At 41.8% G+C, this 13,803-nt stretch overlaps 1 protein-coding gene across 1 annotated transcript in view; it reads left to right on the top strand.

The window, feature by feature from the left end:
• Positions 1-13,803, top strand: part of Adamts9 (ADAM metallopeptidase with thrombospondin type 1 motif 9) — a 148,271-nt gene that overhangs the window by 33,007 nt on the left and 101,461 nt on the right. Inside the window, exons 9-12 of the mRNA XM_042680270.1 lie at positions 2,635-2,781; positions 3,932-4,073; positions 6,116-6,220; positions 13,314-13,459. Coding sequence (XP_042536204.1) covers positions 2,635-2,781; positions 3,932-4,073; positions 6,116-6,220; positions 13,314-13,459 — 540 coding nt within the window. The remainder of the gene's footprint in view (positions 1-2,634; positions 2,782-3,931; positions 4,074-6,115; positions 6,221-13,313; positions 13,460-13,803) is intronic.

The raw sequence follows: 13,803 nt of genomic DNA, 5'->3' as shown, positions 1-13,803 counted from the left end.
TGATCATCTGATTTATCCTCTCAGTGTCTTAGATCTTCATCTGCCAAATTTGGCTAATGAGACCATCATCTGTAGGAACTTGTTCCAAGGCCTACTGTGGTTAACAAAGTCTATAAATACCTTTATATAAAGAGGCATAATCTGCACCAAACCTGTGTTTGTCCTGTATATACTTTAAATCTTCTCTACATTACTTATAATACTTGAAACAATGTACATGCTATGTAACAGTTGTTTTACATATATATATAAAGAATACATATTATGTATATGAAGGAATATGTATATGTATATATAAGAATAATAACAAAAAAAACTTTACATGTTTAAACACTTTTGTTTCCATGACTTTACTGGGGTTTGAACTCATGCCTTGAGCTTCCCAGGCAAGGTACTCTATCACTTGAGCCACATCCTAGCCTTTTTGCTATAGTTGTTTATCACATAAGGTCTCTCATTATGCTTAGGCCAATCTGAACCATGATCATCCTATTTATGCTCCCATGTAGCTAGAATGACAGGTCCAGATTTTATTGCTTTAGATTGGGAATCTCATGAACTCTTAGACCAAGCTGGCCTCAAACTTTGATCTTTCCTATCTCTGCCTCCCTCATAGCTAGGATTACAGGCATGAGCCACTGTCCAGTCATACACACTGCTTTGTTTTTGTTTTTCCATGAATATTTTCCTGTCTCTGGCTGGTAGAATCTGCAGATGTGTGACCTACAATTGCAATGAGCCAATTCTATTCATTGGGCCAAATAGATATGAAATGCAATAAAGCATGTAAAACATTAAACACTCTTGGCTCATGCTGAAAAGTCTTGATTATTATTGTTGAGGAATGTTGAACAAATATTGTTATTTCACCCTTGTAATGATCAATCTGGCCTGACATTTGAATGAAAAGCAATTTTCTACTTATGCATAGGATGGAATAAACTAGATTTTTTTTAACAAGTCATGGTGAGGCAAAGAATAAAACCAGCTCTTTGTACCACTGAGAGATGAGCTAGGGGTGGAATTCTCCACTTTCTTGGGTTAGTATGGCCTCTACACTGACTGTGTCCAGGATAGTGGAGACCATGACAGGGAATTTGTTAAGGAATAGACTCTTTAGGAATAAAAAATCAGTGAGTTCAACAGATCAATATTTTCCATCTGTACTGGCAAATTGTGAGGAGCCTACATTTATCTTTTAAAGAAAACAAAACCAAACCCAAGATAAATTAGTAAAAGGGACTAATCAGTTCTTACCCCAGATCTTCCTTTGGTACACTCTCCCCTGTGTGATTCATGGGTTCTTGTATCCCACATGCATACAGAAAGGGATTCCTTTCTCGCTACGAGATGAATCCTATGCTTCAGGTTTGTGATTGGCATCTTCTCTTTTCCTGGGAGAGAAAAGATGACCTTTCTGAACTAGTCTTCTGATAGGGCTGAGAATGCACTGTGGGTCATAGAGTCGATGTTTGGGGGTTGAGGAAATACTAGTATTATTTTCCCACCTCCCCTGGGGAAGACAAGAATGGAAGGAATGTGTGAACTCCGCTGCCAAGTTCCCACCCAGGCCTGAGGGAATGTTGGCAGCCTTCTCCTGCCCCCTCTCGTAGGCAGATCCTATCATAGTTCAAGAATCCTTTCATCTCTGACTTGTCAGGTGGCGGTGCCCATCAGCAGGCAGTTGTATGAAGCTTGAAACTCTTTGCCATCTCTTCGGAAGCCAACTGAGTTGGCTGACTTGGCATGTCTCTGGCTTCCCGCATCACCACTGTCTTTGGTGACTTATTGTGCATGTGCTATGCATACTTTCTAATGATATGCCTACACAGGTGTGCCATTTGTCAACCTGACCCAAAAGGGAGGTGCCAGGACCCATAGGGAGCCTTTTATTACAACGCTTTTGGCTTCAGTTTTTGACACTGACTGATTCTATATTCACAGCGAAATCACAACCTGCCAAATTCTTGGCTGTATAACTAGCTTTGTAATAGATTATTAGGAATCCCTGCATCAGGCACTGGTTGCTGATGCCTATAATCCTAGTTACTCAGGAGGTGGAGATCTGAAGATCATGGTTTGACACTAGCCTGGGCAGGAAAGTCCATGAAATTCTTATCTCCAATTAACCACCAAAAAGCTGAAGTAGTTGTAGCTCAAGTGGTCGAGTGCCAGCCTTGAGTAGAAATAGCTAAGGGACGTAGCTCAAGCCGTGAGTTCAAGCCTCTCTGCCTTCCTTCCCTGCTCCTCCCCCCCCCCCCACACACACAAAGAAAGTAAAACAAAAGGAATTCCAGTTACTGCTACTATTCTAGAACCAACTATAGAATATTCAGAGCCTCTAAAATTCCAAAAAGTGTACTTAAACCAAATGAATAACCAAGTACCTATTTTTTAAAATCTACTAAATAGAGTCCTTTACATTAAATTGGGTGGCATTTCTGTTGTATTACATGCTTCTTCTTGAATTATCTTCAGTTCTATTCTGTGCACCCAGATTGAGGTTCTTGTCTACAGGGCAGTAGCCAGTCGAGGCTTTTTTTCTTTCAGATGCATTCTTGAAGCCCCCATTCTCATATAATGTTTCCTTGGCATTTATGGACATTCTTCTCATCATTGTCTCCTTGACTTTAGGTTTAACATGCCTCATGATGACAACAATAAATGTAAGGAAGAAGGTGTTAAGAGTCCCCAGCACGTCATGGCACCAACACTGAACTTCTACACCAACCCCTGGATGTGGTCCAAGTGCAGTCGGAAATATATCACTGAGTTCTTAGAGTAAGATTTGAACTTTGTTTTAGCACAGACTTCTAGTGTCTGGCCTACAGTAGAGTGCAGTGCTTGTGGGAAACAGCCTTCCTTTCGAGTTGTTATTTTTGTTGACATTCCTTGGCATAGGGGAAAAAATACTCCAACATCTGGGTCATTCACATTCTGGCCAGTGTTTGAAGGATTACAAACTGAACTGATAACAGAGTTTGAGGACTTGATGCTAGTGGGAAAATAATGATGAAGCTTTGCAGCTTGTTCAGAATAGAGGGACTATGAATGCAATGCTGTGAAGAAAACCATAAATACTTAGACATTTCTCAGTCATTTCTGCTTGGAAAGGGGTAGAATAGTGACAGGATCCCAAAGGAGATTATCTGAGTGGATAGAACTTGCAGCAGACCCCATACGGCTGAACTGAAGATGGCTCCTTCTTTCCAGCTCTCTCTCTTTCCTTTTTCTCTCTATTTTTGTATAGCACTTCCTGCTAGGCTACTCTAAGATCTGATTACACTACACAATGTCTCCTCCAGCCCCTGTCACACAGACTGCTCTGCTCACCCAGAACTATGGAAGGTGAAGCCATTCATTGTCCCAAGTCACTGCAACCACAGAGAAGAGGGAGTTTTAATAAGGAGGGTTCATCGAGTGTGGATTTTCCAGTTGGGATGTGTTGTAGAACAGCTAGAGAATGGGGGAGTTGCTGTCTTTCTTTCTACGCAGGTGGTGTGAGGTGTTTTCTTGCTGTGAGTCACTGATTTGCTCCTTGATTCATTGCTTCGGCAAACATTTACTGAATGCTTGTTGCCATGGGCCAGTGCTTGGATAAAAGAGATGTTATCTGGGCCCCTAAGAAGCTTACAGTCTATTGGGAAAGATGGTCAAATATAAACAGATAATTACCCACCCCTCCCAAATGTGGCAATGCTCTACTAGATCTATATTTCTTTCTGGCAATGTCTTATGCACAGCACATGGTTCTGTAGACGATGTGCCACATGTGCAGCCACGGCTGCTGGACTTCATCTCAGGGAAAGAGCAAAGCAAAGGTCTCGGAGGGACAGCCCTGGCTACCTTCAAGTCTGTGGGGGTGGCCTCACACATATTGGGAGCCTTTGATTGTCTCTGTTCTTACCATCTGTGTGTTTCTCTTTGGCAGTACTGGGTATGGCGAATGTTTGCTTAACGAACCTGAATCCAGACCCTACCCTTTGCCTCCCCAACTGCCAGGCCTCCTTTACAACGTGAATAAACAATGTGAATTGATTTTTGGACCAGGTTCTCAGGTGTGCCCCTATATGGTAAGTGTGGGGGGAGGGGCTCCTTCTGCCTTGATCTAGTGATTCTACATTTCCTTGCATTCCACGTTTTCTCTTGGATTTCCCTTCTCTTACAAACTACCCAAGGAACAGGTGAAAAGGATGCTGATTACTAATGGAGCAGTGCTTGGGATGCAAGGATGCACAGCACGTTGCTCAGTGTCTTGGAGTTTTGCTGGCTTCTCTCACTCCATGTTTGTGACAGCTGGAAGGCGAGAGATCATCAGGATTTATATTCATAAGTGAGATCCAGAATGTCTGTAGTCACCAACCTGAGCTCTCTTCCCTCCCTATCTTCATTCCTGTACTTGATTTGTCCCAGTGACCTGAATTATAGGGACCCTGAGTAGGAAAAACCAGAGTGAGAAAAACCTGGCTTGTCATGTTTGTTTCCTGTGATTGCCAAAAGCTTCAGAACACTTCTGGGGGGTGCTTAACTGGGTGGGTGAGTGGCGTGTGGATGCCATGCCCAGGTTGTTTGGCTATGATACAGTTATTGGATTGTGGCTGGAAAGAACTCTGCGGCCACAGTGCCCCATTCTATGCTGTTAGAGCACCAATTATTTTGCGGAGATTTCATGGTATATTGACAAGGATAGTAATCTCATGCAAATAATTTTTTTAATTGATTAAGTTTATATATAATACGTATTTCTTAGTTACTCATAAGAGCAAAATATTAAGCATCATTGAAACATCCAACTAAAGAAAAGCTAAGAAAATTTTGGTGTCTCCATTTAGTAGTTAAAGTGACCTACAGTTGAGAATATGATTCTGGTATCATTTTAAGAACAGAATAAATGATTTTATACTGTTTGTTCTCAGCTGTAATAAGAGAGGAAAATCTGCAGAAAAGATTAAATAGCTTGAGACTAATTGTTTTAAATGGACTTTTAGTACCTTCGCAATTTTTTTTATAATTTTTTTTATAATGAGTATTTAATTATATCAATTATCTTTTTTTGGGGGGGGTCAGTCATGGGGACCTGAACTCTGGGCCTGGGTGCTGTCCTTTTTCTGCTTGTGTGGTGCTGAGGAATCGAACCCAGGGCCTCATGCATGCAAGGCAAGGCAAGCACTCTACCACTGAGTCATCTTCCCAGCCCCTATATCAATTATATTTTAAAAGTATACTTTGAAAGAGCTAAAGTACATAAATCTGAGCAATATACAGAAGAAAACTGATTGCAGCATGTATGAGAATGGCACTGTTCATAGGAAACTTCAATGCTGGGGTAGTCTTGGTAGATTTGCATGCATTTCTCTAAGCATAAGGGAAGATAAGGAACTATTGGGACACGGACATTTCTAGGGAGAAGAGAATGAGGAAGGGACCCAGGATACACATACTGGGCCTTTAACTCACATGTAAAATTTACTTCTCTTGGTTGGGTACAACGGTATCCATTATGTTAATTAAAAAAATTGTAGCCAGGCACAGATGGCTCACATCTATAATCCTATCTACTGAGGAAGCTGAGATCTGAGGATCACAGTTGGAAACCAGCCCAAGCAGGGAAGTCCTTGAGAGTCTTATCTCCAGTTAAGCCAGAAGTAGAGCTGTGACTCAAGAGATTATTGTTATTGTAAAGTTTTATGTAGCACTAACTTGGCACGGCTTGGCACAGCACCTAGGTCCTGAAACAAAGCCAACAATACCAGCACCCCCCCCACACACACATTTATAACCCAAACCAAAATGAAATTCAAATCACACCCTTCCTGCAGTACACCCTAGCTGAACATCTGAGCTCCTAGCACATACTTCCAGTGTGATGTTGAACATGTTCCATCTTGGTTTCCTCAACTGTCACATGGGAGGTATTACAGGGCCCTGTGTTACTGGACATGCCAGGATGTGCATCAGTTCCCCTTGTACAATCTCTGAATGTGCATGGGCATGTGCCTTGGAGCTGCTCTTCATGTGCTCTGGGAATATCGCATCATTTATCATACCATGTTCTTGCCTTGATGGTTCATCTTAATCACGTTGTCTCCCGATATCTTTCACCTGAATCGAGCAGATGCAGTGTAGACGGCTGTGGTGCAATAATGTGGATGGAGCAAACAAAGGCTGCCGGACTCAGCATACACCCTGGGCTGACGGGACTGAGTGTGAGCCTGGAAAGGCAAGTCACGCCCTGCTCTGTTCTTCTGTTTGGGGGCAGGATATGCATGACCTGGCTTGATGACCAGATCTGATATTAACATAGAAAAAATAATGCAGTCACTTTTACAATGCAGGTTATTTTGAGGAGAAAGATTTGACTGACAATTAAAAATCCTGAAGCATAGGTTATGGCAGAATTCTTTTTAACAGGGATGTACCTGTCATGTTACCTCCATTTTTTTTTTAAAGACTTAAGACTCTCTTCTTAAGATTCTCCCTGATTTTAACATTTCTAAAATTTCATTGTACTTCTCAAGTTTGGGAATATTTAGTGTGTTTCTTTTTTGTCTCCTCTCTTTTGCATGTGGCATTCGGCAAGCTATTATAAAATCAAAGGAGTGTCTAAGAACCAAGTAAATGCAGAATATAGTATACATATTGCATTCATTACCAGCCTCTCACCAGCTATGTTATTCCCTTTAAAGAGCTGTGATGTCACCTGGGACATTTCTAAGTCCAGTTTCTCATGAGCTGGTGATAGTGGTTCCCACCAATCTGTTAATAACTAAACAAACTCTGTTGCTTGTGGGGCCCAATGATAACAGGGTCCCACATGCCTAAGGGTATGATTAACTTAACCTCCTGCCCCCAGGGTGCATAGGAAACAGTGGCAGTGTGCTGATGATGTCATTATTCTCTGGCTCTCTCCCCTCAATTTCACTGATGAAACATTTTAGATATAAATCCGGAGTTTTTTAATTCATAGGGATAATGGCTTTTACTAATGATACAGTCCCTGGACTGACATTTCTGACATTCTAGTTATCATTCTAGTTCTATATATATACATATATATATATATATATTTCTTTTTCTACTATATATACCCATATATATTATATATCTATATATATATACATATGGATATATATAGTAGAAATAAAAATGTATCTTTCCCCTTCATGGTTCCAGCTCTTGCTTCTCAAGGGAGAGAGGGTTCCATGGCTGTCAGTCATTTATAGAAAAATAAATATATCTCTTTGGACAAAGAGTGAATCTTGTACCCTTTGTGGAACATTTAACTTAGCACACTGGTAACTAGAGGATAACAGGTTTGTGTGGGAAGATGCATTTCAGGTTTCCATGGCAGCCATTAAGAATTGAATATAAATGTTGGTCACTGTGTTGAATGCCTGTAATCCCAGATATCAGAAAGATTGAGATGAAAAGGATTATGGTTTGAGACCAGCCTAGGTGAAATGTTAGCAAAACCCCATCTACCAACAAGTGTGTGTGTCTGTGTGTGTGTGTGTGTGTGTGTGTGTGTGTGTGTGTATATATATATATATACATATATGTAAATATGTGCATTTCTATCTATCTGTCTATCTGCATGCTCTTCTCTTCCCCTTCTCAACTTTACTCACTTTGAATGATTTGTTCTCACTTCCTTTCCTTCCACTTTACTTCATAGAAGTAATAACACCCAGAATGGCTCCTTAGAAAGGGGTCCTGAGAGGTGATAGACTCTTATTCTTCTCTCCCTGATAATACAGACAGAGGAATGCAAAATCAAAGTGAGCTACCTAGGATCCCTAAGGTCTTTTAAGATAGAGTTTCCCCTACTGTGTCTGGCTGGCTTTCCCCTTTATGGTTCCAACCCTTTCTTCTGCAGGGACTGAGGGCTTCGTGCCTCTTAGTCAGTGCTCTGAGCCTCTTCACTGTCCTTGGGTCAAACAAGAGGAGTGAGTCCTAGTTTCTTCACTCACCACTTTGGCCACTTAGGAGCTCAAGGGTGTGGAAGTTCCTTGATGAAATTTTGAAGAAGCTGACTTTGTAATTGACTTGAGAGGAGGCTGGCTCATGCTTTCATCTTGTTGGCTGGACCTCAGCAGTTACAAGCACAGCTTTATCCAGTAACCTTCTACCAAATGCTACAGAGACGTGGATAAGGGACTGCTAGAGCTTTCATTGATTGGTTCAGAAAAGAAATGGAGCTCTTTGGACAAAGAGTGAATCTTGTACCCTTTGTGGAACATATAACTTAGCACATTGGTAACTAGAGGATAACAGGTTTGCGTGGGACGATGCATTTCAGGTTTCCATGGCAGCCACTAAGAATTGAATATAAATGTTGGTCATTGTGGTGAATGCCTGTAATCCCACCAACCAGAGAGGCTGAGATGAGGATTATGGTTTGAGTCCAGCCTACGCAAAATGTTAGCAAAACTCCATCTACCAATAAGCCAGATGTGGTGGTACGCACCTGGGATTCCAGCTGAGTGGGATGTTTAAGTAGATAGATTGTGGTCCAAGGCCAAAAACACAAGAAAAATACATTTTTGAAAATCTGAAACCTAGAACAAAAAGGGCTGGGCCATGGCTCATGTGGTAGAGAGCTTCTTGCCTTGCAAGTATGAGGCCCCGAATTCAAGCTCTACTACACGCTCCCCTCCAAAAACAGAAATAAAATATGGCATTCATTCTCACACAAACAAGTGACTTTAGTTGAGAGTGGTGGCACACAGCTGTAATCCCAGCAATCTGGAGGCTGAGGCAGCAGGATTGCAAGTTTGAGACCAACCATGTTACATAGCCAGACCCTGTCTCAAAAAAGCAAACCACAAGCTGGCGCTGGTGCTTCACACCTGTCATCCTAGCTACTCAGGAGGCTAAGATCTGAGAATCACGCTTCAGAGCCAGCCTGGACAGGAACCTCCATGAGACCCTTATGTCTAATTAACCACCAGAAAACTGGAAGTGGCGCTGTGGCTCAAGTGGTAGAACACTTGCCTTGAGCTAAATAGCTCGGGGACTGAGTCCAGGCCCAGAGTTCAAACCCCATGAGTGACCAAAAAAAAAAAGGAAATCACACACACACACATAAGATATGACCTCAGAATTCTTCTAGCCATGGGACCTAGATACCTGCTCCCAGTTGATGAGAGAAGAAGATAAACATGACACCTGCTTGACCACTTGATGAGCTGGCATGGGAGAGACATAACCAGTTCTATTATTTAAGTCAAGTCTGTTGGATCTCCCCCAAATCCAGTGATTGTATTGTGGTTCTTAGTGTATACACCTGCATGCATCTCACGCTTATTACTTCTGGGAAACGCATGATAAGAAGAAACAGATTGCACTGAGTTAAACTATCTTGAATGGTTTCCAAGCTCCCTGTGTTAGTGTAGTTCCTCAGCCAATCCTAAAACAGAGATATGCTCACCTCCAGTTTGTACAAAGGAAGTAGAGAGCAGGAGCTTTGAGGGTGATGCTGTGGTATGCAAGAGATGGGGGAAGCTTAGGAGAGCTTATAGAAGGCCCTGTCTTGTGGGCTTGGGTGCAGCCAGAGCAGACATGCTCCCAGCAGTTTTAGGAAAGCACCTATGCCAAGAAAAGGATAGGTGCATTCTTAATTGTGTTTTAGAAAAGTGGCCAAGTCTAACAGCTTTTGTGAAAAATCTTACAGGCATGGGTGTATGTAAATGCTGTGAAGTGTGCAGTTTTCAGATGCCAAAAAGGTGGTATGTTGGCCTAGAAACTCTTTTCATCCTTTTTTGGTTGATTTAATAGAATTGAGAGTCTGGATCTTTTTTTCTCTCTGCTGTCTTTGCTATGTGAGACTCACCTCTCTCTCTCTCTCTCTCTCTCTCTCTCTCTCTCTCTCTCTCTCTCTCTCTCTTTCTCTCTCTTTCTCTTTCGCTTCCCCTCTTTTCCTTTCTCATCTCTCTCTTTCTCTTCTTTCTGCCAGACTTCTGCAACAGTAATCTATCTCTCATGCTCACACGAAGTTATTTTAATGAATGACTCCACTAATATGTCTTCATTATCTCCATTCTCTTGTTAAGCCCATTAATGTTTTTATTCCTGCCTTGTTTCTGAAATTTGAAACTCTTTGGGTTTAATCCCTCTTAAAATAAAATTGACCTCCAAGTCCTGTTTCTGACCTCTTAAAAACATTCACTTCTGTAAAATGTCAACTAAATGACTTTGGACACTTAAGAAGGTTGTCTTTATTTTGAGTGTTGCTTCAACAGCCTTCACATAATGGCTGTTCTCAGGTATAGTTAAGGGTTTGTCACATGTGTCTGGTAAAATAGGTGAAATTGGTACAAATTTTCCAAATGCTCTCATCTGTAGCCTGTGGAAACAGTGTGCCGTTTTACCCTTCCTAACCACTTTCTAGATATGGGGGGCTCAAACACTTCCCTTACTTACTGGGGTGTTTGCTCTTGTTTGTACATGCATGAATGGAGAGACCGTAGGACTGAATTTGCGCACTGGCTTTTAATCACAAGTGTTCTTTTAGAAAGAGACTATGGATATGTTTGGGCCCAGTGCTGAATGGTGACATCTGATAAACCTATATCCTTGTCTCTTTCTGTGGTTCTTAACGGTGCTTAATGAAAGTAATGGTCACTCTGGAGTTGTATCTTGCATGGAGGTAAAGTATGTAAAGTAGAGAAATCAGTAGACACAAGTGTGAAGTATCAGCAGGGGATAAGTGTATTTTCAGGAAGCATCTTGTTATTAAAAAAATCTATGAATGGTTGTAAGACTCTTCTCTTCCCTTTACAGAATTAAAAAAAAAAATTACCCTTGGTAGAGGAAGATTTGAAGGTGGATTTGTGCAGTTGTGAATTGCTTGGAAATTTTGTTCAGATCAAGTCCTGTTTATTGTAGTATAAATAATTTGGCTCTCTGCCAGACACAGAAAACTAGTACAAGAGCTAGGCAGTGCACAGAGTTCTTATGGAAGGTACATGAAGTCATGAGAGACCAGGTTTCTGTTATCTGTATGTGTGTGTACATGCACATGAATGTGTGTACATGTGTAAGTGTGCATGTGTATATATGAGCATGTTGGTACTGGTCTTGAACTCAGGGCCTGGGCACTGTCCCTTAGCATTTTCACTCAAGGCTAGCACTGTACCACTTAAGTCATAGCTCTATTTCCAGCTTTTTTGGTAGCTAATTGGAGTTAAGAGTCTCAAGGGACTTTCCTGCCTGGGCTGGCTTCAAACTTCAATCCTCAAATCTCAGCCTCCTGAGTAGTGAATACAGATGTGAGCCTCTGGCACCTGGCTTCACAGAGTTTTTGCAAGAGATGCCATGGTCTACCTGTTAAAACTTTTGTCCTCCTGAATTGGCTTAATGCCACTAAGCCACTAGCCACTGAACCCCTGGATGTCATTGTGATTGAGATATGCATAAGTGTACATAAGTTCTGAAGAGCAATTTTTTTTAACACAGTGATCCCAGTCCCCTTGTATCTACTGTGGAAGTGTCTGAAATGTACGGTGGTTCTGAGCTTGTCATCTGCTACGTGCATTCCATTCATACCTAGGATAAAGCTTAATTTACAAATTAGGCACAGTAAGATACTAAAATAACTAAGAGTACAATGAAAAATTATAGCAATGTTCTGTGGTAAACATTTTTTAGAACTTATAAATAGCCTATATCTAGGGTATGTAATATTTTCTTTCCCTGGGGGACTAACTGTAATGAAAAGCCCCTGAAAGTAAAGATGTGGCTCGAAGCAGACGGCTGTAGTCATATTTTTATATTAATTATATGTAGAAATAATAGTGTTTTAGATCTACTGGGATAAACAAAATAGATGGGGTTTGAACTCAGGTCTTTGTGTTTGCCAGGCAGGTGTTCTACCACATGAATCATACTTCTAACCTCCTTAAGGTTTTTTTTACCTTTTCTATTTTTTGGTAGTACTAGGATTGAGTCCCAGAACAGGCAGGTACTCTCTAGCTAGCTCAGGAGTTTTAACTTTTAAAATGTGACTTCTAGAAATTCTTAAATATGTACATGGCTCTTGTACGTTTCTGCTAGGTAAAGGGGCTCTAGGTGATGTCACTGCTCTTTTATTTGCACGTGCGTATCTTCTAGCAAATGTTGATAAACATTGCAGAGACAGAGACGATGTGAAATGATTGGAGGCAGTTGGCCGTGCCCCTCAGCCCCGCATTGCATGGGTACCAAGTTGTCCCAGCTGCCGATGCACACAGAATCTTTAAGCTTTAGCCAAATAGCCCAGGGGAAAGGCCATCCTCAGACTCTGGAAGAGGAGAAGGAAGAGGAGAGCAAAGGCCAGGATAGCTAGAGAAAGTTTGATTGGACTCTTTAAGTGACTGTCCTCCATCATTTTCTTGGGAGGGCTAGCCTCCCCCCCCCACCCCAACCCTTTACCTGCCTCTTGTTTATGCCTTTGTCCTGGCCCACCTCTCCCCAACTCAGGCCCTGTTCTCTATCCTTCGTTGCTGTACTTCAGAGATCTAAGTGAGCCATGGGGCATCACCCCGCTGCGGCCACTGAGGCCTTTCTTTCCTTTGTTCCTGACCAGTGACCTCTGCTTTATGTCAGAGCTTCCCGCTCCAACAATGGCAGAAGGTCAAAATGGATTTCTTCACTCCCTGTCCTACTGGGGTGTATTTATTTCTTTGTTGGATTTGGTTTATTATTATTTTTAACATCAAGTCCTTCTTTCTGCTCCAGATTAGGGAATCTGAAACCATGAATTACAACAAAAAAAGTAATCAAATTTAGGGCTCTGACATGTGTCCACTTTTCCATGAGTTTGATCCTAAGTGCTTTGTTGGAGTGAGTTCATAGCAATCATGTACCTGACTTTCTTTATTTTTTTCTTATTTTTTCCTCTCCTATTTAATTAAAATCGAGTTTTATAATTCACGAGGGAGTAATAAAACATTATATTTTTCCCGGTTTGTAACATCTCTAGGCTTTGTTAGTAGAGATTGGCTCTGCAAATCCTGTAACTCATATTTGGGCCCTGTCCACAACCCATCAGCCTGTTTTCCAAGTCTGCAGACTAATGGAGCAGCTTAAAGTTGGCCATTGAAGTCATCCTGTCTCTTGAAACCAATCCCTTTTTTTTTTGAGTGAAGGATCGATAAAGATATAGCTTAAAAATGAATAAACACAAGATTACAAGCCCTTGATGCCATTATGTTGCAAATGGTGATTGCCAGCATCTGAAAGGGTTGAAACAGGACGAAATGTTTAAGAGGATGGCAGGTCCTACTACAACTCAGCACCAAGCTTTTCCTCACTGTTCCCCTTATTAAATACAGCACTGCAAGTTTGGATTTTGTGTTCCCAAAGAAATGGATGTGCCCCCGACGGATGGATCCTGGGGAGGTTGGAGTCACTTTGGTTCCTGCTCAAGAACATGTGGAGGCGGCATCAAAACAGCCATCAGAGAGTGCAACAGACCCGAGTAAGTCCTCCCTGGCGTCTGTCCTTCCTGTGTGGCAGGAGGCCAGGCAGACTTCGAGGGCTGCCCCAACCCTCCCTCCCCACACACCTCCATGCTCTGGTACTATTTCCCTGGCCAGGTCCTTCACTATTAAACGTGTCGGCCACATGGCCATACTTCTGTGTGTGGAGCAGCTGAGATGTGTCGTTGAAGGGAACAGGACAGAATATTTAACAAGTAAAAGTAAGCAGTGGTTTGTACAGCAAGTTCTCAGACTTGCCACTGGCCCTTCATAGGCTGGGGAGTCCGAGAAGAATAGAATAGAAATAAAATGGTTTCTATTCTTCCTAGACTAGAAACGCTTC

This window comes from Dipodomys spectabilis, unplaced genomic scaffold (assembly GCF_019054845.1).
Source record: "Dipodomys spectabilis isolate Male_0828 unplaced genomic scaffold, ASM1905484v1 ptg000054l, whole genome shotgun sequence".
Classification (NCBI taxonomy): domain Eukaryota; kingdom Metazoa; phylum Chordata; class Mammalia; order Rodentia; family Heteromyidae; genus Dipodomys; species Dipodomys spectabilis.
This window is presented reverse-complemented; position numbering and strand designations above follow the sequence as displayed.